Source organism: Astatotilapia calliptera, unplaced genomic scaffold (assembly GCF_900246225.1).
Source record: "Astatotilapia calliptera unplaced genomic scaffold, fAstCal1.2 U_scaffold_16, whole genome shotgun sequence".
NCBI lineage: Eukaryota > Metazoa > Chordata > Actinopteri > Cichliformes > Cichlidae > Astatotilapia > Astatotilapia calliptera.
In genome coordinates this window covers 462,178-489,032 of record NW_020535685.1, presented here as the reverse complement: position 1 = coordinate 489,032, position 26,855 = coordinate 462,178, and the positions used below count along the sequence as shown (strand labels likewise).

The 26,855-nt window shown below is 42.6% G+C and overlaps 1 protein-coding gene across 2 annotated transcripts; it reads left to right on the top strand.

The window, feature by feature from the left end:
* Window positions 1-7,033: 7,033 nt before the first annotated feature.
* On the top strand, window positions 7,034-12,797 carry LOC113017613 (butyrophilin-like protein 2). Of its 2 annotated transcripts, none has more exons than XM_026160757.1 (4): window positions 7,034-7,552; window positions 11,033-11,302; window positions 11,642-11,980; window positions 12,501-12,797. In XM_026160757.1, the coding sequence occupies exons 1-4, from the start codon at window positions 7,336-7,338 to the stop codon at window positions 12,545-12,547; spliced, it is 873 nt and encodes a 290-aa protein (XP_026016542.1). In that variant the 5' UTR covers window positions 7,034-7,335; the 3' UTR covers window positions 12,548-12,797. The 2 variants fall into 2 exon arrangements, with proteins under 2 accessions (XP_026016542.1, XP_026016541.1); XM_026160756.1 differs by having other exon boundaries at window positions 10,964-11,302.
* The last annotated feature ends 14,058 nt before the right edge of the window (window positions 12,798-26,855 follow it).

Below are 26,855 nucleotides of genomic sequence, written 5' to 3'. Positions count from 1 at the left end.
CAATAGATCATTGACAAGACTGGCTACGGATACCGACTACGGAATGGAGCAGTTGTCAGCCACCTGCTGTACATGGATGACATCAAGCTGTATGCCAAGAGTGAACGAGACATCGATTCACTGATCCACACCACCAGGATATACAGCAAAGACATCGGAATGTCATTCGGACTGGAGAAATATAGTCGGAGGGTAACAAAGAGAGGGAAGGTAGTCAGAACTGAGGGGATTGAACTACCAGAAGGTAACACTGCAGACATAGAGGACAGCTACAAGTACCTGGGGATCCCACAGGCAAATGGGAATCATGAAGAGGCTGATAGGAAAGCTGCAACCACCAGGTACCTGCAGAGGGTCAGGCAAGTCCTGAGGAGTCAGCTGAATGGTAAGAACAAGATCCGGGCTATCAACACCTACGCCCTGCCCGTGATCAGGTACCCTGCTGGGATAATAAGCTGGCCAAAGGAGGAGATAGAAGCCACTGACATCAAGACAAGAAAGCCCCTGACCATGCATGGAGGGTTTCAACCCAAATCCAACACCCTGTGGCTGTACGCTAAGTGGAAGGAAGGAGGCCAGGGACTGGTGAGTGTCAGCACCACAGTCCAGGATAAGACAAGAAACATCCACGAATATGTCACGAAGATGGCCCCAACTGACAGCGTGCTCAGTGAATACCTCAGGCAGCAGAAACCCAAGAATGAGGAGGAAGATGAGGAACCATCATGGAAGGACAGGCCCCTGCACGGTATGTACCACCGACTAGCAGCACAGGAACAAGCTCTGAGCACAAGATCCATAGAGGCTGGGGTCTACCACACCAGGCAAGACCCCTGGTGCAGGCTCTGTAAAGATGCCCCTGAGACAATCCAGCACATAACAGCAGGGTGCAAGATGCTAGCAGGCAAGGCATACATGGAACGCCATAACCAAGTGGCCGGCATAGTATACAGGAACATCTGTGCCAAGTATGACCTGGAAGTCCCGAGGTCAAAATGGGAGATGCCCCCAAGGGTGGTGGAGAATGACCGAGCTAAGATCCTGTGGGACTTCCAGATACAGAGGGATAAAATGGTGGTGGCTAACCAACCGGACATAGTGGTGGTAGACAAACAGAAGAAGACGGCCGTAGTGATCGATGTAGCGGTCCCAAATGACAGCAACATCAGAAAGAAGGAACACGAGAAGCTCGAGAAATACCAAGGGCTCAGAGAAGAGCTCAGGAAGATGTTTAGGGTGAAGGTAATGGTGGTCCCAGTTGTATAGCGGGGAATTTATATATATATATACAGTGGGGCAAAAAAGTATTTAGTCACCCACCGATTGTGCAAGTTCCCCCACCTAAAATGATGACAGAGGTCAGTAATATGCACCAGAGGTACACTTCAACTGTGAGAGACAGAATGTGAAAAAAAAATCCATGAATTCACATGGTAGGATTTGTAAAGAATTTATTCGTAAATTAGGGTGGAAAATAAGTATTTGGTCACCTCAAACAAGGAAAATCTCTGGCTCTCACAGACCTGTAACGTCTTCTGTAAGAAGCTTTTCTGTCCCCCACTCGTTACCTGTATGAATGGCACCTGTTTGAACTCATCAGCTGTATAAAAGACACCTGTCCACAGCCTCAAACAGTCAGACTCCAAACTCCGCCATGGCCAAGACCAAAGAGCTTTCGAAGGACACCAGGAAAAGTATTGTAGACCTGCACCAGACTGGGAAGAGTGAATCTACAATAGGCAAGCAGCTTGGTGTGAAAAAATCAACTGTGGGAGCAATCATCAGAAAATGGAAGACATACAAGTCCACTGATAATCTCCCTCGATCTGGGGCTCCACGCAAGATCTCATCCCGTGGGGTCACAATATCATGAGAACGGTGAGCAAAGATCCCAGAACCACACGGGGGACCTGGTGAATGACCTGCAGAGAGCTGGGACCAAAGTAACAAAGGTCACCATCAGAACACACTACGACGGAAGGGATCAAAATCCCGCAGTGCCAGACGTGTTCCGCTGCTGAAGCCAGTGCATGTCCAGGCCCGTCTCTGAAGTTTGCCAGAGAGCACATGGATGACACAGCAGAGGATTGGGAGAATGTCATGTGGTCAGATGAAACCAAAGTAGAACTTTTTGGTATAAACTCAACTCGTCGTGTTTGGAGGAAGGAGAAAACTGAGTTGCATCCCAAAGAACACCATACCTACTGTGAAGCATGGGGGTGGAAACTTCATGCTATGGGGCTGTTTTTCTGCCAAGGGGACAGGACGACTGATCCGTGTTAAGGACAGAATGAATGGGGCCATGTATCGTGAGATTTTGAGCCAAAACCTCCTTCCATCAGTGAGAACTTTGAAGATGAAACGCGGCTGGGTCTTCCAACATGACAATGATCCAAAACACACCGCCCAGGCAACAAAGGAGTGGCTCCGTAAGAAGCATTTGAAAGTCCTGGAGTGGCCTAGCCAGTCTCCAGACCTCAACCCCATAGAAAATCTGTGGCGGGAGTTGAAAGTCCGTGTTGCTCGGCGACAGCCCCAAAACATCACTGCTCTCGAGAAGATCTGCATGGAGGAATGGGCCAAAATACCAGCTACTGTGTGTGCAAACCTGGTAAAGACCTATAGTAAACGTTTGACCTCTGTTATTGCCAACAAAGGTTATGTTACAAAGTATTGATGTCATGGTCCTGGGCCATGTGGGCCCAGTATTCTCAGTTTTTGTGTGTTTTGTATTTTATTCCCTAGTTATGCCTTGGTTCCTGAAATTGATTCAGATCAGTTTTTTTAAAAAAGAGAAAAGGCCTTCTTCGCACAAGTTTGAGGAAAGCCACATGCAAGTCAGAAACAGGGATCCAGAGAAGTGATCCAGGCAATGTCAAAAGTATTCATCACCCATCCAATCAATGAATCAGGGCTCCAGTCACTATAAAATCAGCACTAGGCATGCAGGACTGCTTCGAGAAATATTTGTTGAAAATTGTTCGCATCAGGAGCTCCACATAGTGGTACCATATAAGATTCCACTGTGCAACCATAGGGATGGCGTATTGTAAGATTTTCACGATTCCCGATTCCATTTCATTCTGTTTTAACGATTCGATTCTTCTTACGATTCTTTTTTTTTTTAAAAGTGAGAACACTAAGGTCGATTGCTTAGAACTGTGTTGTATATCTTTCTTTGAAGCAAGATAGAAATTTAGGAGTACATGGGCCTTACAAACCAACAGTGACGATTTTAAGAATCCAGCCTAGCTTCAATGGGGTGTCACAGGATCCCCAGGAAAAAAATTGTAAATGTAAAATAATAAAATAAATATTCTTCTGTAGCAATAACAAAGTATGACATAAATTGTTCTGTGGATTACACAAGAATAAATCCAGTAATGTCCCTGCTTACAAATGTAAACACATTCACTTCGGAAAAATCGGGGGGCATGCTGGCGCCTTTTACACAACTGAGTCACTGCTCAGTGACATTCGTCTATCCTGGCCTGAAAGGAGACGCTAAAGGTAGACTTGCGCGAGAACTGCCAGCATCTGAGCCAGACTCTGTCTGTCTTCATCATGGTCCCAAATGCACAGTAATGGCAGGTTTTGTAATAAGCAGAGTCGCGCTTAACATATGACTGTTGTGATTATTACTGCCGCATTAACAGGGAGAGGACGTGCAAACGTTACCGTGCTGCTGGGTTGAGATGCGAGTCCGGAGCGGAATTAAAAACAGACATTCATTTGAGGTTATCGTGTGTTTTTTTTGAGCAATGTTTTGCATATTCGTAGTGTTTCCTCCCTTTAAATGAAATATTACTTTGCAGTATTGCAAGTGCGGCCTGTGTCATCTGTTCTCGTTAAGTACAGTGGGGCAAAAAGATCAGGCCTATGCAGAACAGCAGTGGGGACAGAGCATCTCCTTGGTAGATCCTGCACTTGATGGTGACTTGTGCTATGGCAGGGCTAGGCAACTCCAGGCCTCGAGTGCCAGGGTCCTGCATGTTTTAGATATCACCCTGGGTCAACACACCAGAATCACATGATTAGTTCATTAGCAGGCCTCTGGAGAACTTCAATTTAAACACATCTAAAACCTGCAGGACACTGGCACTCGAGGCCTGGAGTTGCCTACCCATGTGCTATGGGCTTGAAGTTGGCCTTTATTGTTGTACGCCACATCCCCATTGAGTTCCTGATGAAGGCTCTTAGGGTCCTGTTGATCATGTACAGTTCTAGGCATTCCAGGATCCAGGTGTGGATGTAATCAATCCAGACAGAGCACAGGTTGGTAAGCCGGGTTTTGCAGTCTCGGGCGACTGCTCTGTCTACCACTAGCTGGTGTTTTGTGCCTCTCGTATTCTTGCCCATCCCTTTCTGTGCCCCACTCATGTATTGAGCCATGTGCCTATTCATCTTAGCCGCTATGATGCCTGACAGGAGCTTCCACATGGTACTGAGGCAGGTTATTGGTCGGTAGTTGGAGGGGACCGATCCCTTCTGGAGGTCCTTGAGGATCATTACTGTCTGGCCTTCGGTTAGCCGTTCCGGGTGTTTCTCGTTAACTAGCAGCTGGTTCATTTGTGCTGCCAGGCGCTCATGGAGTGCAGTCAGCTTCTTCAGCCAGTAGGCGTGAACCATGTCAGGGCCTGGTGCTGTCCAACTCTTCATGCTGGAGACCCTTTCTTGGATGTCTGCCACTGTGATGGTTACTGGACCCTGTTCAGGGAGGTTGCTGTGGTCTGCCCTCAGATCCACTAGCCACTGAGCATTGCCGTTATGGTTTGCGTCCTTCTCCCATATGCTCTTCCAGTATTGTTCCGTCTCCAGCCTTGGTGGCGCTGTTCTCATATTGTTCCCCTGCCACTGAGAGTACACCTTGGCTGGTTCTGTGGAGAACAGCTGGTTTATTCTCCTGCCTTCGATCTCTCTGGTGTATCTCTGTCTGGGGATGGGCGTCCAGGTACACGCTGGCTCACTCCTTGGCGGCCGCTTATCGGGGCCTGGAGCCTGGGGCTCGCTCGGGCCACTTCGGAGGTGGGGTGCCCCCGGCCTCTCGGCCTGGGGCTCGGTCACTCAGGCACAGCTGGCTGCCGGCGGAGCTCACGGGCGCGTCACTGCAACTCCCCCTGGCTTCTGCTCCGCGGCTGCTGGGTGAACCCTCATCTGGGACTCTCCTCAGCTCTTTCTGGGACAGTGGCGCGGCTGCCCCTCTGTTAGTCTTCCTTGGTCTCTTGTGTTCTGGGGGCCTCTGGATATCTGGAGTTTTGATCTCCTCCATACCTGCTTCATGCCCTGGAGGACGGGGCTGTGGCCCCCCCACACCCTCTAGCAGATCATTACATGAAGGAACCTTTTAAAAAAACAAGCGCGTCCATGCTCACAGGTGTACACACGGGTGATCACACCCACAAACTACACCCCTTTTGGCCCCTACCTCAAAGCACACTGTGTTCTGTTGATCTTATGTGCTGCACAATAATGTTTAATATTTAGTATTTACTGTCATATTCCCATATATCATTGTGATGTTGTTTATTCTATTACTCTTGTTCTCTTCTGCTTGTTTTCTTTTTTCTTTCTCACCATTTCTTTTTCATTTTTTTTTTCCTGCCCATTCTGTTGGTTTTTGTTTTTTGCCCTTCTCCCCCGTCCCTCTTCTCAGCTGTTTCTCTTTCCCTCTTTCTTTCTCCCCTTCTTTCCTCCAGTCAAGTCTGTCCCGTATTCAGCAAGTGAAAATAAAATAAACAATAAAAGGTGAATCAAATGGACCATTATGGCAAGGCTGGGATGGTCAATTTGGTAAAGTAAATCCGTTGGGCATCTTTCTTTGCCTTTAGACAATAATTCTGATGGCAAAAGAGCCAAACGGGACAGGCAAAAAAAAAAAAAAAAAAAAAAAAAAAGCAGCTGTCCAAGGCTGTGAGTCTTTGTTTGGCAGTTTCTAAGGCCTCAGGTATGGACAGCTTGATATACTTCCTGGGCACCTTCTTTGTCGCACCTTTCTGCAGCTCCAACAGCCACAAGGGGCAGTACCCTCCATTTAGAAGAACACTAGAGGATACACACACACACACACAGATACAGATACTTTAAATGACCAGGTGGCTCTTGTCACAACCATAGCAGATTCTTGCCCAATGCTTGGCTGGTCCTTCCACCAGGGGAAGCAGTAATATGGAAGCACATTCCTTTACAGCTTGCTACACTTTATATTCATGTATTTTCAATTTGCTAAGGAATTGTATAATTATAACAGAATCTTAATCTTGAACCAGTAAAACACTGATGAAACTATTTGTTTTTTAAATCTCTACTACTATGCTTTGAAAGAGGAAAAAGTGTCCAAACCTTTGGATACAAATGTAAAACTATGCATCTTTGGTAAATTGTCCCAGTTATTTGAAGTCCAAAAAACACCTTTTCCAGACAGATAACAGAGCCCAGACTATTCTTAGCATCAAAAGGGATTCTTTTGTGGCACATTAGGTAACCATTCAAACAATTCTCCCGCCCTCACAGAAGGGTAACAACTTCTCCAGTCCGAGTATCAACAGCTATTAGATTTTATTCTGATTTATGATGGATTTAGATTCCAGATAAAACTTGTCATGCTGACCTTTTGATTTTAAGCCAAAGGTCTTTAGGCTGTATTCTAAGCCTATTCTATTCTAACAAAGTATTTTATTGTAGATGTACAGTATTTTCTTCTATTTGTATAGTACTTATTCTACTGTATATAGTATTCCTTCTATTTTGTATAGTATGCTATTCTGTTTCTTATTCTACTGTACTGTTTTTCTATTTTTTCTCTTAATTTTTTACTGCTCTTGCACTTTCTGCCGTGACCAAGAAATTTCCTACGTGTGGGACTAATAAAGGTTTATCTTATCGCTTATCTTAACTTCTAAGTGGCTGTATCTCTAATATTGCCTTAGGTGAAAGACATAGCATGAAGTGCATAGGCTCTGTATTAAAATGTTGTAATCAGTGGTATCAAATTCAGCTGAGATCTGGCAGGACAAGCACATATAGAATAAAGAGTAACTGATCACATTCAATATGTATTCACTGTTCAGCTTTTCAGATCAGCATATCACTTTCAAGACATAGGAAGCACTGAAAACAGGAGTTAAGAGCTGCTTGTCATACTGCTAATGGTGGGCTAACTATGGCTAAAATATATGTCTCTGTCTGTGCACCTCATGTTCTGCTGTTCTTATCTCAGTTCTCCAGTCAGAGGTGGTGGTGGCAGAAGGTGAAAAGTCTGTACTGTTGCCCTTTAAAACCACAGAAAAGTTTCCTCAGGAGGTCACAGTGGAGTGGAGGCGCTCTGACTCCAAAAATATGCTGGCCCATGTGTATCAGAATGGCCAAAACCAGCCACAACATCAGGACCAGGGTTATGCAGGCCACACTGAGATGAATGGAGACCCACTTGGAACTGGAGACTTCAGTTTGACCCTGAAAGACTTCTCCCTCACTGAGAGTATCTACTGCTGCACTATCTATAGCGAGGACAGAGAAATCCTGCTACAGAAGCTCGTGACACTCAAAGTCAAAGGTCAGTGCAATGTAATTCCATCATAATGAAGCATAAAATATAACTGCTAATAGACAATGAGGAGGTGACATTCCCAGCCCAATTCAACACATTTGTTTTATTTATATAACGCCAAATCAAAATAAAAGCTGTCTCAAAGCACTTTATATTATAATGTAAAGACTCTACAATAATGCAAAGAAAACAAAGAAACCTCTAAAAATGACTCCCTATGAGTAAGTGCTTTTGCAACAATGGGAAAAAACCCCTCCCTTTTAATAGGAAGAAAACTGCAGCAGAATCAGGCTCAAAGAAGGGCGACCAGGTTTAGGAGAGGAAGACAGGAAAAAGACACGCAGTCGAAGAGAGCCAGAGTAATTTCTTACTCTTAGTTACTAGTCCAAAACTAAGAAACACTCAGCTGTTAATGGAAAATGTCAAAAACTAATATATAAGGTGTGTGAAAGCATTTGTTACATTCTTCAGTAATGAATCATGGCTTAAATGTCCAGCACCTTGCAGTGTTCATTATTAACATTTCACATCATACTCCAAGCAGACAACAAAGAACAAAAACACTTAAAACAAACCAATGTTAAATATGATATGAAAAAATGCTACTACAAAAGATGTTCCCGTTTATTAAAATATTCAAAAAGATAATATATTGGGACTGAAAAATGTGGCGCATTGTCCTGTGCATTATAAATGATGCACACTGTTCGTGTCACAGGGTAGGCAGGGAAGCTCAGACAGCCTTCTCACCACCTCCTCCTCTTGGGAAACATTGAGCTGATCTCAGGCCAGCCAGTAGTAATCTGTAATATGTAATCTATCCAGGTCTATGTGGGGGCATCCTCCCGTTAGGACATGCACAGACGAAATACATTACCCAGGAGTTCACAGCCTTATCTGTCTACTTTACATATGGAGGAGTAGCGGCTATACTCAGAACCTCTCCTGGTTGACTAATATTATCAAATTATTCTGATTCTGATGACTGAAACACTGTTCCCTTGCAAATGAACACCAAGCCAGTGTCTAAGAGACACATAGATATATAGATTATTTATTTCAACGAAGCTCAGCAGTCTTTTACATCTTAACGATGTTGAATATCCTAATTCTTTGATCTTTGGGCTGAAGGAAGAACAGCACTCGGTGTATAAATGCTCAATCAACAATCTCTTTATTCCATACAATTCTCATTATTCCAGCATAAACCAACATCCGGACGGGAGATGTGCACGGGAGGGGGTCCGACGGATCTCAAAATGTCAGACCACGAGCCAGCCTCTCATAGTCCTGGCCCCCACCAAGTCATAAAAACTTAAACATCCACATTCTTTCTATCTCTCAGTGAGCCTATGTTACGACCTTGGCTTCCTGTTTTTCTCCTGTGTGAGATTGGGGAGAATCTCCTGTGCAGTATTTTCTGTTCTCTTTGTAATCAGAAAAGCAAGGCCGTAATTCTCTGCTAACAGTATTTCTTATAAATCAGCAGTATAATACATCATTAAAACAATATAATGATTTTCACAATCTTTAACCAAAGGCAGGATGTGTCCTATAGCAGTATAATGATTCAACAATTTTTGATTAGAGGCATAATGTAGCATAAGATAGTGTAATAATCTCACAACGAATAAATAAAATAAAATGAATAAAAAAAGGAAATAGGAAGTACCAAACTGGCCATTGCTAAGTTTTTTTCAGTTATGTATTTATTTATAATTGCATTAACAGACAAATTATGACAGTGAAGGTTTTTCTTATTGTTAAATTGAATGTCCAACGAATGTGAAGTGTAACGTGCATGTCCAGCTCTGGCTGTTTTTTTGTCCATGTTCTCATGCTCCTGAGTCTGCCAGAGGGAAAGACATTGTCCAAGATGTGCACAGTCAGACCTGATCTTTCTTTTCAGGTCTGTTTCTCAACCTGGCTAAGTAGATATCCTCCAGTGGTTGGACAGGGGCACCAGTGACCTTTCGTGCAGTCTTGGTGATCCACTGCAGGTTTTTCTGTCTTGTTTAAGGTGCAGCTGTTGAACCACACCGTATATCTATAGCTCAGGACACATTCTATGGTGCACTGATAGAAGTTGGTGAGGATTTTCTGTGGAAACTCAGTTTTTCTTAAGGGCCTCAGGCAAAAGAGTCTCTACTGGGCTTTCTTGTGCATTCTGCATTTTAACAACAGGAACTCAAAGTCTGTACAACAATATCTTCCTATAAGAGTGACATCAGTGCAAAAGTTGTCTCTCACAGAAAATAAAACACATCTCCCTTTTTCTTCCCTCTGATGTGCAGTCCACTCTGTAGACACTGTACCCCTGCAGGTCCACAGTTGCATCTGGGATGTTTTCATGGAGTCATGTGTCAGAAATTACTGTCATCTGTCCCATCTGTTATTCATAAACTGGAGTCTCGAATCATCCATTTTACAAGGCAGTGAGCATTGACAAGGAGTAAATTGGGAACAGCTGGTCTGTGCAAAACCTGACACAGCCTGCCCTCTTACCTCAATTTGTAGTCTGAGTCTCTGTGATCTGGTTCTGTCTGCAGCTTGAATATATTTCATTTTGTAGCCACTTCTGTGGACAAATAATCTGTTTAAGGAATGTTTTTTGCCACTGATGGATTGGAGTAAGTAATTATTGAAGTTAATTGAGAGGGGTCAGTAGAAAAGAAGCTGTTGAAATATCAGTATTTATTAAATTGTCTATACTTGATGCTGTGTATTTTTTTTCTCTAATCATAAAATCGTTACTACTTAGAGGTAAAGGAATGCAAGGCTCAGAGCTCAGGATACAGAGCTGAAAACAAACCTGTGGTAGTTCCCATTTTCCGCTATCAATGATGAGTGATATTAAGATATGATCACACTGAATTGTTCACATGCTATGCCATATATCAGGACAAGATTGATAGTATGAAAAGAGAAAAGAGTTAGAGAAAATTTTCTGATCATTTATCATAATTGATCACACTGAATTCTATGCAGTATAAACAAAAGGAGATTCTTCATCTCCCTTGAGAAGCTGTCATTCTCAAGAGCTACATTAGCATTAAAGTCACCCACAATTTAAGTAAAGTAAGTAAAATGTTATTTATATAGCACCTTTCTAGACAAGATAACAAGTCATAAAATATAAAAAACAGACTACATAAAATAGGCAAAAATTTACCAAAAGCAATTCTAAAAAGGTGAGTTGTATGTTGTTTTTTTTAAACCAATGACTGAGTCCACAGTTCTTAAGCTTTGAGGGAGAGAGTTCCATAGTTTAGGGGCCACAGTGGCAAAAGCTCTATCACCCTTAGTTCTCATCTTAGTGTGATGTATAGCAAGTATGATCAGATGATTTCAGGGACCTGCCAGGGACCTAATTTACTAATACTGAGAATTAAATTGGACCTCATGTTCTCTTCTCAGTACTCCAGTCTGAAGTGGTGGAAATAACAGAGGGAGTGAAGTCTGCTCTGCTGCCCTTTAAAATCACAGATAACCTTCCTCAGGACATCACAGTGGAGTGGAGACGCTCTGACTCCAAAAACATGCTCGTCCATGTGTATCAGAATGGTCAAAACCAGTTAGACCATCAGGACCAGATTTACAGAGGTCACACAGAGATGAATGAAGACCCGGTGAAAAACAGAGACCTCAGTTTGACCCTGAATGACCTCTGCTTTAATTATCATGGTCTTTACTTCTGCACTGTCTACAAGGAGGAAGAAATCCTGCTACAAAAAACAGTGGCACTCTGGGTCAAAGGTCAGTGGTACAGATGTTTTCCCAATGCTCAAATTAAATCAATGCCGATTAACCATATAAATTTAAAATAGAGCAAATCCACTGTCTAAACATAAGTTTGATGTTTTTTAGTTCATCTATGTTGTTCAATCTAGCTCTTGCTGCTTCTCTCATATGGTAGAAAACCACACAGGTGCATGCTGGTTCTGAAGCTCCAGACTTCTGGAAAGCTATGAGTGTGTGCAGCTATGTAAAGCTGTGACAGGATATATCTAGCGTGCTAAAGAAAACAACAGACAACCAAGCAGTTTAGAGGAAAAACTCAGCATTCCAAAATTTTCTGCTCTTTTATTTTCTTAGTTATTCAGGCAGAGGTAGTGGAGGAGCAAGAGGATTTGCAGTCTGCCGTGCTGCCCTTTGAAACTACAGCGCACCTACCTAAGGATGTCACAGTGGAGTGGAAACTAACTGACCCGAAACATATGATGGTCCATGTGTATCAAAATGCCAAAAACCAGCCAAACAAACAGGACAAAGTTTACAGAGGTCGCACAGATATGAAGGAAGACCTACTGAGAACTGGAGATCTCAGCCTGACCTTGAAAAATCTTAGTCTTCATGACAGTGGAGTCTACACCTGCACTGTCTACAAGAGTGGAAAAACCCTGCAACAGAAAGTAGTGACCCTGTGTGTCAAAGGTCAGCAGAGTGAACTGCAATTTTACAAAAATATGGTGATTTGTGACTCCACTGTGGCACTCACCAGCACATATACTGAAAAATGCACTTTACATTTCAACTGGTTTCCATACAAGTTTAAGACTTCCTGTTCAGTATTCAAAAAGGACTGAAATGAATAATTCAAATTAATTTGAATGACTTTACAAACTTTTTGGATCAAATTCTGATTTAAAAAAACCTAAAAAACCCAATCGATTCACATAATTGTGATGTTCAGAAAGTGTTCCCTGTTGATTTTTAAAAAATTAATCAATTTGGGTCATTGATTTCATATAATGATGTCTTTAGACAAAGATAAAAAGCATAGTCCTGCCCTGAAGGTGAAGGGTCACAGTGAATGCACTGAATATTGATTCAGTCTTGATTCCAGTATTTCTAATATTTGCTGTAAACTAAACTTTAGAGAGCAACTTGTCTCACAGCGTCTGTGTGCCTAATGTATAAATGACTTAATCTAGATGTATGTTTGTCTCTGCAGGAAGCTGGAAGAGTATCATGTCAGAGGTGCTTTCAAGGAAGAACTGATTCTACACAAATCTTCCTCTGAGAACCTCATCTTACTCTTACGTGAAATGTCCATAGTAGGCTAATATGAGCTAAACTAAATATTTTACATAAACTCATGAAACATCATCTGATGACATCACAGGACACATAATGTGTTCATTAGTTTTCTGCGAGAAACTGTCACATAGGACTGAACGGACTCAAGCACAGACACAGCTTAAAAAGCAAGAGTTCCGTTTATTTACACTATTCACCAGGGGGCAAGAATATATACAAGTGCCAGGTGGGGGGTCGAGGGCGCCGAAGGGAAAAAAGGGGGGGGGGGGATAGACACACACGAATCCTCAGCAATAGCTCGTCCGCTCTTTTCTCCGTTCACACACGCTCAGTCTTTATTTATAAAGCACTTTTCATACAAAAAAAAACAAAACAAAGTAGCACAAAGTGCTTTACATGGTTAAAAGCAGCCCACCCCACCCTCCAACTCACTCCCCACACTCTCATTAACATAGATGACACACACACACACACACACACACACGGCTGGGTTCGCATGAGCCAAGTGAGGAAACACTATAACACTGAGCAGTCTGCACCAGGAGCCTGTCACAGACCGCAGCCTCCAGGCTGGGCACACAGCAGGAGGGAGGCAAAGAAGCCCCCCAGCGACATTCAACTTGTTTAAGGCAAAGGTTAAAAACTGGTTATGGACAAATCAAGTGTGTGATCATGTATGAGTTGTATAGTTTTAATGTTTTATTTGGGAACAGAATGGTGTGTATGTGTAAGTTTGGTGATGGAGTTTTTATTATGAATGAATGATGAATTTTTATGAATTATTATGTCTATTTTTATGCTTAAGGACAACAGATGGAAATTAGCCCTTGGCTATAATCTGGTATGTTTACATTCATGTAATTTTTTCTTTACATTTATGTTCATTAACATGCACTGTCCTAAATAAATAAATAAGCCAGGCTGAGAGGACCCCCAGAGCCCCAGCAGCCACGGTCGATCACAGCCCCGGTGCAGAGAGCCCCCTCCGAGGAAACACTGGACATATGACACAATAGGATATATACAGGGTAAAACGATAAAATAAATAAGAACGGGATACAATATAAATATAAATACAAATAGAATAAGAAGATTAAAAATGAATAAGAATAAAATCAATAAATATTAGGTAAAGCCTAAATTAATAATAGAATAGCAGGATAGAATAAATAAGCATAAAATAAATAAACATTAAGTAAAAGCTAAATTAAAAAGGTGGGTCTTGAGCCTGTTCTTAAAAACATGTACGTTCTCTGCGGCCCTGAGCTCCTCCGGCAGGCTGTTCCACAGATGAGGACCATACCACTGAAAAGCTGCCTCTCCGTGAGTATGTGTCCTGACTTTAGGGACAATCAAAAGGCCAGTGCCAGAGGACCTCAGGGTCCGCGAGGGTTCATATGGTAAAAGCAGATCTGAGAGTTAAGAAGGCCCAAGACCATTAAGACATTTAAAAACCAATAAAAGAACTTTAAAATCGATCCTGAAACACACGGGGAGCCAATGCAGCGATTCTAAAACCGGTGTAATGTGGGCCCGCCCTCTGGTCTTCGTCAGCACACGAGCTGCCGAGTTTTGTAAAAGTTGTAAAGTTGAAATATTCTTTTTAGGAAGACCAGAGAGCAGGGCATTACAGCAATCAATGCGACTGGTAATAAAAGCATGCATCAACATCTCCGTGTTGGCCCGAGAGACAATAGGACGGACTCTGGCTATATTTTTTAGATGATAAAATCCAATTTTGGTTACATGTTTAATATGTGGGATAAAACCAAGCTCAGAGTCAAAAATAACACCCAGGTTTTTCACTTGTAGCGAAGGACATAGTGAAAATGCCTCTAATTTAGACAAGAGTTTCTCTCTCTGAGCCTCGGGACCGATGATTAAAACTTCAGTTTTGTCCTGGCTCTGTAACACTCTCTTCAGTCTGCACTCACTCCTCTTCTGCTACTTGCGCCTTACTGTCTTCACACTCCAGTCCACACAGCCGCAAACGGGGATCCAGGGAAGGAAACACGAGCAGGTCCAGGGAATCTACACACAGAAGCGAGTGTTAATACTACACTAAACAATTTCAAAAGCAAACTTAGACTTAGCTGGGGCTTGACAAACTCTGGGCGTTCAATGTGCCAGCAATGAACAGCTCTGAGCCACAACCTTAAAGAGTGGCCAGTGAAAACAGGAACTAATCAGCAGCAGGTGCGGACAATAAACACAGGTGCATGGGCCAAAAACGGGAGCCCAGTAACAGTGTTGGGTAAGTTACTTTAAAATAGTAACTTAGTTACATTACTAGTTACTTCTCTCAAAAGTAACTCAGTTACTTCAAGTTACTCGTTACTTTCAAAGTAACTAGTTACTAGGGAAAGTAACTTTGGTTTTACTCAGAATTCTCTTGTTAATGTGTTGCTTCCATAACTTTGCCAGTCTTCTAGCTTGCTTACTTGCCACAAGTGCACTGTGCCACCTACCAATAGAAAGGAAAAGATAATGTGCATATTTCCACGAGAGAAATCCCACGCCTGGACCGTCATTGACTGCTGCCATGATTCTAGCCTACGTCACAGTGTCATGTGCGCCTTTTACATCCAACACAAAAAGTGCAGTCGTGGTGCTTTGATTGTACTCAGAACTCGGAAATTCTGCCTTCTGAATAGGAAGATGTAGGTAACACCAGACTGCAGATGAGCTACATACATGGCTGGACTGGGACAAATAAATCGTCCTGGGCATTTTGACTAGACACCGGCCCACCATTATAGGAAAAATCATAAAGCCTTTGAATGAAAATAAACACTGTTGTGACAGTGATGTAAACTGTTTTGATGGTATATATGCATCAATCTATCAATCGTTTGTTGTAAGATTCAGATAACTATTTTATAAAAGCTAGATATTTTAAATGAGAATAAGAAAGAAAAGTATTTCTTTGTGCCCCCCTTTCCCTGTTAATGCCCTACCTGGCCCCCTGGCAACACTTTGCTAGATCCGCACCTGCACAGTTACCAGCTGTCAGCTACCTAAAAAAGGATCCTGGGGTTATTTGTCTCTCAGAAACAGTTCATAACTTCCCTTCAACTCATTCATGTCACCTAAAAGGTAAACCTGTTTCTCCATCACAGCTCTGATGATTCAGTAAGGACATCTCCTGGTTTCATCTTCATGTTTCCCTCTCACCAGATAACCAAACCATATCATGACCAGCAGCTTTTTTGCAGCTGTGGCTCCAGCAAACATCAGCTGATACTAGAAATTAATATTAAATAAATTCTAACAACAGCTGATCAAGCTTAAACGTGCTGCTGTTGTTTAGCGCGACATCCGCTGGTTTCCTCTTTCGGCGCAAAGTGAGCGATAAACAAACAAGAGAGCCGATCAGCTGATCACTGATCAGTTTTCATGATTGAAGTAGAAACGGGAGAGGGAGGGGGAGAGGATGAGAGAAGAAGAGGCAGCTGTGCGGCGTAAAGACACAGAATAACTCCAGCTTTGTGCCTTTTTCATTGTAGTTGAATTACGGGACAAACTGTTCCTTTTCACCTCAATAAGAAACGCGTAATATTTTCTCTGAATACCAGACGGGACGGTTGGCAACTCTAATAACTTATGAACAAAATAAAGTTCAACATCATTAACTTCATAGCACCCACCCAGCTGTATAGAAACTCCGTCATGCTAGCTAGCACGCAGTACGGAAAAAGTCAGAATAACGAAAATAAACTCCACCTAAACTTGGTTTATATGTGACTCAGATACACTGCAGGTCATAACTTCTTACCTGAAGTTCAGTTCACACTTGGACCGGCGGCCGCCTCGGGTCTCTTTTCCTTCTGCGTCCCCTTTCCCTCCTCCACCTGCTGGCCTCCACCACTTGCTAATGTTACTGAATCTGTGGAAGCTCCGCGATAGCCACCACACGAAGTAACGAGTAACGACCCTATCTAAATCCCAGTAACGACTAACGCGTTCCTGATTTTGGCATAATAACTAGTTACCGTGCTCGTTACCACAATAATAACGTAGTTACTGTAACGCGTTACTTAATAACGCGTTAGTCCCAACACTGCCCAGTAATAAGCTCCGCTCAGGCAGATAGAGGACGGGAAGGGATAGAAAGGGAAGGAGAAAAACAAAGACAACACTGTGGCCCAACCCGAGCCAGCCAGAGAGACACAGGGACCATGACAGAAACTAATAAATTGATCAATACTCTGTGTATAAGATAAAGGTCTAAATATCTTACTTTAATCATATTTCACAGAATGAATATTTGGTAATATTTGATTTGAATGATTGTGGATGGGGATAAGTGTAAGACAATGGGGAATTTCAGTTTTTCACTTTACAATTTTGTTTAGTGTAATGTTTACAGTTATATTGTATTTTCTTTCCTTATTTAACCTTACGTACTGTTCCTTTAATACATGGTAATTGTGCACAGGGGGAGCGGTTGCGATCGGCACTGTGGAGTAACGGGGCTTTAACTAACTGTGGAGTCAAACAGTTTTCTTACCGTGCCTTGCAGTGTACAGGAACATTCAGACGGATTACTGCAATTCAAGACTGTGGAAATAAATGTTTACATGTTTGTTTCAACTACAAGCGGACTTTGTGGATTATTTTCAACTGCACAAGGACACGTGTACGGCCTGACTACCAGCTAGTGCTTCCGTGGTAATACTCTGTCATCATATTGTTTCAAACAAATCCAGTTGCTCAGTATTGTGCGTGCAAATAAACAGATTTTTTTCGGAAAAGTTTTTATTAATCATTCATTAATTATGCACACACACACACACACACACACACCTCTCATATATACATACACACATACATACATACTGTGGGAGCCAATATTCTATGTGACTTCCAGATACAGACAGATAAAATCGTGGTGGCTAACCAACTGGACATACAGGTGGTAGACAAACAGAAGAAGATGGCTGTAGTGGTACATGCAGCGATTCCAAATCACAGCAACATCAGGAAGAAGGAACACTAGAAGCCTGAGAAATACCAAGGGCTCAGAGAAGAGCTTGAGAAGATGTGGAGGGTGAAGGTATCAGTGGTCCGAGTGGTAATCAGAGCACTAGGCATGGTGACTCCCAAGCTAGGTGAGTGGCTCCAGCAGATTGCAGGAACAACATCGGAGATCTGTCCAGAAGAGCGCAGTCCTAAAAACAGCTAAGATACTGCACAGGACCCACAAGCTCAAGCTTTGATGGCGAAACAACTAGTAGTTCAGTGTTCCAACATTCAGAAGAAGGGACTGCTCTCATAGCTAGATATGAGGTACAACACAAATTCCAAATTCTACGGCAAGGGGGAGCCAGGACGACAGGTCAGGGGGAGATATAATCACCCCCACCCGAGTTTGGATATCAAGCCCCAAGTGCGATAGAAGAATTGTTGAATGCAAGAGGAACTGACCTGAAAGAGGGTCATGGTGAAGCTTTAAACCTGGATCCTCAGTAGCCGGTTACCAAGACTACGTGAAGTACCCTCAGAAAATCTACTAGATGATGTGAATGCAGCAATACAGATGATACCTACCACCGCTAACAAGCTGATCTACACCACAGCAGCAGTGATCAGTGAGATGCTTGGCTACAAGTTGAACAGCCACAAGGAGCAGTACCCCCCATGGAGTAGGAGACAAGAGGCTTAGATCAAGGTACCAAGGAGGGAGGTTAGCCAACTATCAGATCTGCAGAAAAGTGTGATGAAGAAGGTGCCAAAGTAGTATAGCAAGCTGTCCATACCTGAGGCTTTGGAAACTGCCAAACAAAGACTCACAGCCTTGGCCAGCCACTTGAAGAGGTATAAGAGAGAGAGAGACGGCAGGAGAATAAACCAGCTGTTCTCCACAGAACCAGCCAAGGTGTACTCTCAGTGGCAGGGGAACAATATGAGAACAGCACTGCCTAGGCTGGAGACAGAACAATACTGGAAGAGTATATGGGAGAAGGACGCAACCCATAACGGCAATGCTCAGTGGCTAGTGGGTCTGAGGGCAGGCCACAGCAACCTCCCTGAACAGGGTCCAGTAACCATCACAGTGGCAGACATCCAAGAAAGGGTCTAAAGTATGAAGAGCTGGACAGCACCAGGCCCTGACATGGTTCACGCCTACTGGCTGAAGAAGCCGACTGCACTCCATGAGTGCCTGGCAGCACAAATGAACCAGCTGCTAGTTAACGAGAGACACCCGGAATGGCTAACTGAAGGATGGACAGTAATGATCCTCAAGGATCCCCAGAAGGGACCGGTCCCATCCAACTACCGGCCAATAACTTGCCTCAGTACCACATGGAAACTCCTGTCAGGCATGATAGCGGCTAAGATGAACAGGCACATGGGTCAATCCATGAGCGGGGTACAGAAAGGGATGGGCAAGAATACGAGAGGCGCAAAACACCAGCTCCTGGAAGATGGAGCAGTTGCCCGAGACTGCAAGACTAGGATGAGCAACCTGGATTGATTACAAGAAGGCCTATGACTCAATGCCCCACACCTGGATCCTGGAACGGCTAGACCTATGCAAGATCAACAGGACCTTAAGAGCCTTCATCAGGAATTTAATGGGGATGTGGCATACAACACTAGAGGTCAACTTCAAGCCCATAGCACAAGTCAGCATCAAGTGTGGGATCTACCAAGCAGATGCACTATCCCCACTGCTGTTCTGCATAGGCCTGAAACCTCCCAGTGAGATCATTGATAAGACTGGCTACGGATACCGACTACGGAATGGAGCAGTTGTCAGCCACCTCCTGTGACATGAAACTGAATGCCAAGAGTGAACGAGACAATGATTCACTGATCCACACCACCAGGATATACAGCAATGACATCGGAATGTCATTCGGGCTGGAGAAGTGTAGTCGGATGGTAACAAAGAGAGGGAAGGTAGTCACAGCTGAGGGGATCAAACTACCAGAAGGCAACAGTGCAGACATAGATGACAGTTACAAGTACCTGGGGATCCAACAGGCTAATGGGAAACAAAAAGAGGCCACTAGGAAAGCTGCAACCACCAAGTACCTGCAGAGCGTCAGGCAAGTCCTGAGGAATCAGCTGAACAAGATCTCGGCTATCAACACCCTGCCTATGATCAGGTACCCTGCTGGGATTATAAGCTGGCCAAAGGAGGAGATAGAAGCCACTGACATCATGACAAGGAAGCTCCTGACCATGCATGGAGGGCTCACCATGAGGCTGTATGCTAAGTGGAAGGAAGGAGTTCGGGGACTGGTGAGAGTCAGTACCACAATCCAGGATAAGACAACGAACATCCATGAGTACATCAGGAAGATGGCCCCAACTTACCGCGTGCTCAGTGAATACCTCAGGCAGCAGAAACCCATGAAAGAGGAGGAAGAGGAGGAACCATCACAGAAGGATAAGCCCCTGCACGGTATGTACCAACGGCAGATAGAGGAAGTAGCTGATCTGGTCTGGGTCCTCCCTCTTCTATTGATAGGGTGGTCACTTGGTTGCCATGGAGACATGCGACCTTGGGTCTCTAGAACTGCTGGGGGCTGTGGATGACAGTTACACACACAACTGCGTTTTTCTGTTTGTGCTCTATTCTATTCTACTTTTTGGTCCTCTCTTTTTTTTCCTGTGTGTTTTCAGCCTGTCAGCTCTCAGTGTTATATTGCACATGTGCTGTTGTTACGACCACCTCTGCTAGGCGACGGGGGGGGGGGGGGGGGGGGGTAACATACACAAGCCCCCACAAAAAAACTGAGTAAAATAATTTCACACTTTAAACAGAAAACCGACAGGGCTGCTCAGCAGACCACTGGGAAACGAATTAACACATGTAAAGCAATAACACAAGCAAACGTAAAAGCTAAGGGATAACTAAGGCAAGGTAGCCTCACAAAATTCTAATCAAAGCAAGCTAGCATCTCAAAACTCTAGTCAGGTTTAAGTTCAAGCATGCACCAAGGTTAACACAGAAAGTTCAGCATTATGAACAAGTCCAACAAACACCGTTCAAAGAGGGAGGCACAAAGGGCAAACTGCATGTTCACAGCTAAGCAGCAGCCACTGAGTGAAGGACCTCCAGCCTTTTGTAGCCGCAAGGTGAGCATGATCAGCCACTGATTGCCTCTTGGAGTATCACAGGATCCCCGGGCAGCCAATTGTCTGCGTAGACTGTCACACTGCAATCTGCATAGAAGAGGGCCGGAACAAGTCTCCAAGTAACCAATCATCCACGAGTCCTAGCACACTTGGATTTGCATGAACAAAAAAAAAGGCAGTCTCACTCCCTCCAAGGCCCAGGGCTGTAACAGCTGTGAGTAATATTAACAACAATAAAAATAGAAACGAATAAATAAAGGAAAACAGCACCAACAGGAGCTTCAGGAGGAGTTTCTGCTCTTGGAAAGACAAACATGTTTGTTCCAACAGAACAGTCAAATCATAATTCAGATGTGAAAAGCTGTCAGACAGGACAGGTTCTATAAAACACAGTTTTTAGTTTGTGAGTGCAGGTAAAGGAACCTGATTGGACACTTTGGATTTCCTGATCTCACAGTGTTTTTGTCCTTTTTCAATAGATTTTGATGACTTTGGTTGCATGAAATGTTCGGGCTGATGAGTGTTTGCCTCTGCTCGCATCTATTGTGTGCTTTGAGCTTTTAAAGGGAAGAGTTTGTGACAAAGTCCAAATATTCCATGTCAGCAGACCTGCTGGCCCCTCAAGGAAAAACCATCAATAAAGTGAAAGATCAAAGTGAGCATCACACAGTGAGAGTTTGATCTGCTCAGAGTGTCGTCCTCACAGCTCAGAGATACAAAGTCTCCTTCAAACAGCTGCTGGACTCAGAGGAAGACGAGCTGTGAGGCTGGAGTGAAACCTGCTGACTGAACTCATTCACAAACATGTGAATGAATAAAAGTGCTTCACAGCACAGAATCTCCAGCACATTCTGTCACAGCTTTCCTCACAGCTCGCTGGAGCCACAGTCCACATGTTCACCTGTGAAAAATGCATCTGAAAATATCACAGCTCCCTTTTTTCTCCTTTATTCAGCTGCTCCTTTAGGGGGCGCCACAGCACATCATCTGCCTCCATCTCCTCCTATCCCAGCATCCTCCCCTGTCATACCAGCCCTCTGCATGTCCTCCTTCATCCATCAACCTCCTCTGTAGTGATGGGATTTCCGGCTCTTTTTAGAGATCCGGCTCTTTCGGTTCAGCTCACTAAAAAGAGCCGGCTCTTTCGGCTCCCAACCGGCTCTTCAGGTTGTTTTGTTGCTTTAATTAATTTATTATTAACAATAATGTAAAATTATGCACAAAAGGAATTACTAACGTTAAAAAAAAAGTGGTTTTATTTATATATGTTTATATATAAATATATGCGGTGGCCCCTAGAGACAAAACACGTACAAACTCCAAAACACATTTCTAGCATGAACTGAACTTCCAAAGCAGAGCTACTAGATCACTTAAATTACACAATTGAAAGCATGTGTGTATTGTTTGTGTATTTATACACAGGCACTCATATATATTCAAATAATTTAAAAAAAAGTTCATTTACCTGTTACTACCACACACCAAATCCGGTCGTTGGTACTTGCTGGCTTGTGTAGCCACAAGATAACAAAAGCTCTACACTGCGCCCAGCATCCTGGAGCACTTCTGTTGTCTTTTATACGTGTTTTGAGTTTTTATGTGCTTCTGAGCTTTAATGTGCTTCTGAGTTTTTACGTGCTTCGGAGTTTGTACGTGTTTTTACGTGTTTTGGAGTTTTTACGTGTTTTGGAGTTTGTACATGCTTCAGAGTTCGTACGTGATTTGAAGTTTGTATGTGCTTTGTCTCTAGGGGCCACCGTAAATATACTTTTATTTATTCACTCCACATAAAATGTAATAAATAAATCATATAATACAAAAATCAACTATTCACATTTCAACTTTTAACTATTTAAATTTTCAGCTTTTTCCTTTTACAAATTTAAAGTGAAAACAACACAAAACACTGCAAACCACAACACAATTAATATATAAATTATAATATGAAAACAAGAAGAACATGCATATTGTCTGTCATATGGACCTGCATGAATAAACTTTCTGAATCCTTTATCTTCCACTACTGAAAATAGTTGTAGATGATTACTATACCTTTCTAATGTGACGTTGTTGTCCCTGGCTCTCTCTCCCTCTGGCTCTATTCCTGTGCTACTTGAGTGTAACTACCGCCCCTCTGCCCAGCGTTAAGCACAAGGCTCACGTGCACAGTGAAGCGGAAAAAAAGTGCGAGAGAGAGGGTGAGAGAAGGAAAAAAAAACACGTACACTGCAAAACATCAGCTGTAGATCTCCGCACAAAAAGACACTTCAGATTGCTTTTGATTCATCACGGTTAGTGCCCCCTCATGCGTCATCAGATACAATACATGCATACGTCAAATCAAAACCACAATGACTTTTAACACAGTTTGAAAAGAACATTGTCTCCGTCTCCACGCCAGGTGCTTCCTGTCAACCTTCTGACCCCCGCTTCTCCAAAACCTCGGGCCATGCTCTGCAACAAACTAGCAGTTCTGCACGCACAAAAATGCAGTTGCAAGAAAATATATCTGAACTCTCACCTAGAACATAAGCCTACCTACAGTGTGTGCAGGTGTTTGTATGTGTGTGTGTGTCTCGACCTCACACGAACTTTGTCTTATGAGAAGAGAGGCCAATTCCCATGTGTATAATAACTGAAACTATATCTGTAATATGTTGAATAAATGTTTTAATCAAGAATCTCTACTAAAAGCTTAATCAAAAGATATAAAAATATAAAAGACAATAATGAATAACCTGGTTATTCAATAGCATCCTCCCAACAGCTCCTCAAAATAACTTTCACTTTCACAAACACGCTCAAAAGTCTGTGTGGTGAACACAAATGTGCTACCACATTTTGGTAAATCTTATTATTTTTAAGAAAAACATATGCCAGCAATTAAGACAATTATTATTTTACATTCATTACGTGTAGTCCATAACAATTGAGGAGAGTAAAAGTGAGAAATAATAAACGGAACTGTTGACACTGTAGTCGTTCGCCCGCGGTTGCATAGAGCGGACCAACTTCCTGTCCTCTCAGATGCAATTCGGGAAAAGACACGAGTGCTCCTGTGATTCTTTCTCTGAGACTCTACCTTTATTTTTACAGGTCAGTATCGTCTTAAAAATACAGTGTATGAGGGTTTTGTGCCTCGTTCTACTTCGGTGTTTACTGAGAGTTATGTTGACACCGCCGATGTAACCTTAAGTAGGGTTTAGTTGAAAGTTACTGAAGCGCGGCACCGCAGCGGTGGTAAAGCCGAGCCGCGCAGCCCCAAGTCTCGCGAGAGTTACCGTGAGTTATCGCGAGAGTTACCGCGAGAGTTCACCAGCCCGCGGAATGTATTTAAACTTGGTAAACTCCATGTAACAATCAAATATGTGTGTGTGGTGCTCCAATTTAACTGTAAAGGCCCTGACATCAGATTATTCGAGTTTAAAACATCTTATATACACTTTATGGTTCAAGTGATGTGGAAATGTTAAGAATAAGCAAAGAATGAATGTACATTTATGTTGTTACATTGCAAAGTAATACATTCAGGTGTGTTTTGTCTAATCTAGTAAGATTTATGCACTTATACCAGATTTGTGGATAAGCTATTTTGAGTTTGCCCTATATGTGAGAAAGAGCAATAAGACGTTTAAGGCATTATATGGTATCTGCACTGCTGATGTAAATGAGTGAAGGAATAGTGTAATTAACAGTGTAAACTGGAGAAATGTAATGACCATAGATACATATATTTTCCAAATGCCTTTTATTTACCTTTTACAGTTATTGAGCATATCTGACAAGTGAAAGCACTGGATGTAAATTATATTTGTTGATCTGAAATAAGAGATGCAATTCAGGAAAAGACACGAGTGCTCTTGTGATTCTTTCTCTGAGACTCTACCTTTATTTTTACAGATTTGTATTCTTTTTGTTATTGTGGTCTTCACATCTGGGACCCGTAACAGACTGCAGTGTCCTGTCTACTTTGCACAGAGTGTACTCAGAGTTAGGCCTTTCTTTTATGACCCAACAGAATCAGCATATAAACATTTAAGATTATGACAAGGATTCAAAAGCATTTAAGATTATAGATTCAACTCAACAGTTTAAAGTGGTTATAATTGCACCTGTAATAAAGGCTAATTGGGTACCAATATGTTTAAACATCTGAATACAATATCAATACTGTAAACTGTATTATCAATGCAATGGTAATGATGATGATTATGAACCATAGCAGTAAAATAATTTCTCTAATCTCCACACTCCCTCTTTTGACCCTCTTTTCCTAAAAATAGGGTCACTACACTTTACTAGTGTCATCGCTCTGACCCTCTCTAGCCATCCTCTGGCTCAGGGAATCAGACAACCAACTCATGTCGTCTAGTTGGTCCAGTAATAAAACGCCAGCTCCCACTTGAGAACGCTCCATGTGTGAGATTAGGTTTTTCTCTGGGTCCCTCTCTTGTGGTCCGTTAGGTCTCGGGCCCCCAGGATCCTCACCCCCTTTGGTCGCCGAGACCTCCTGTAAAGGGAACAAGACACCTTTTCCTACGCCTCCCTAACTTATCATGTTTGGGACTCTTTAATCAAAAGCATGATCCTAATTATCTTTTGACTTATTAACTATTATTTATACATATTCTTCAACGTTACTCATCTCAGTACTCATCATTTTAACACTCTTAAAGCGCTGCTTTCACGTCCCTGCATATGTTTCCTGTTGCTCGCTCTATTCTCCCTTATCTGATCATCAACATCCTGTACACAAAACTGTCGCTGCTGCAAGTGTCTCCACTCTGACTACCGGTATTTTATCTTCTAAACAGGATTCAGTTAACTTTAATCCTTTAACCTAAACATAAAAAATAAAAATTTCTGCCTCAGTTTTACCATATCTAAATTATCAAAAACCCCAAAAGTCATAAAATGATCCTAAAACCCATTTCAAATTGAACCTTAAATCCCCCCTTTTTTGACACATCTCATGTGTCAAACTAAAAATGCCCTACCCAAGCTTAGGAAATTAAAAGAAAAAAAAGTTAGTCATATCATCCCTCAAAACACCTCAGCAATCCTCCTCTCAGGTATATTTGCTCCGACCCTGCAAACCTGTCTTTAAGGAATGAAATCCATTTAATCATCATGTCACATCTTTTCGAACTCCCGGCTCTATCCACAGCCTGCATCCTTGGAACTTCCTAAAAACAAAACCTGTGTATTAACCTGAACTTCACATTCCATACTCAGTTTTCCCCCTTATGATCCAATCTGTGTTATAAAAATAAACTTAGAACAGTTATCAGTCATGTGTTTCTTCAGTTAATGGTAACATGAGTTATATCAAAAAATGTTTCCCCTTTAGCATTTGGCATTCTCCCAACAATATACTATAATACCATAATCTAACCCCAGTCAATAAAACAGAAATTTTCTCAAAGCAAACATCAGCAACCCAAAATCAACATCGCCAGAATTAAGCCTTCCACTCCTCCTGCTTATGGCAAAAGCAAAGCAAAGCAAATTATACCCTTTCTCTTGCTGGCATGGCAAGTGGTTTGTCCACATTTATTCATCCCCACCTTCATCCAGTCACACACATTCACTCACATGTATTCACACCAGGTATTGCTAATAGTGGAGCCTCCCGCGCAAGTAATCAGATTCTCCACTCTCAGCAAAATGAGCTCATTCATTTGTTTTATTTTGTTTTTTAGAAAAATATTTCTTTATGCTTCTAGACTGGATTGACTCGCTACAATCCTTTTAGACAGGGACTTTCAATCTGATCAGGTCCCCACTGGTAGCCTTCTCCTCAGCCAGTTGTAATCTGGAAAGCCCACCTTATATTTGCTCTCCCGAGAATTTGTCACCGCTGTTATTCATTCTCGCAGGCCTGCTTAGAACGAAGATGAGAAAAAGAGAGCTGATTATTAGCTCATCAAAACACAAAACAAAATCACCTGACAGGTTTTCTTTAAGTGCACTGTTACAAAAATAATGGGCCCCTTCTTAGACATGTCCATGTTTAATAAAACTCCCTCTATTAAAAAACCAACCCAAACCTAACTGAGATACTCAAAAATCTTAAACACAAAAGTTTTGCCACCAGAGTCCTGACACCAGGCATGTGCAGAGGGGGGGGCTAGAGGGGCTTGAGCACCCGCCCCTTTCCTGATGGGTGCCCAAA

Excerpts from the sequence above, each read along its gene's own strand:
- LOC113017613 (XM_026160756.1), top strand. The coding sequence starts at position 7,336 with ATGCTGGCCCATGTGTATCAGAATGGCCAAAACCAGCCACAACATCAG. Across the intron at positions 7,553-10,963 it reads CGTGACACTCAAAGTCAAAG|TACTCCAGTCTGAAGTGGTG; the intron begins GTCAGTGCAATG and ends TTCTCTTCTCAG. Across the intron at positions 11,303-11,641 it reads AGTGGCACTCTGGGTCAAAG|TTATTCAGGCAGAGGTAGTG; the intron begins GTCAGTGGTACA and ends TTATTTTCTTAG.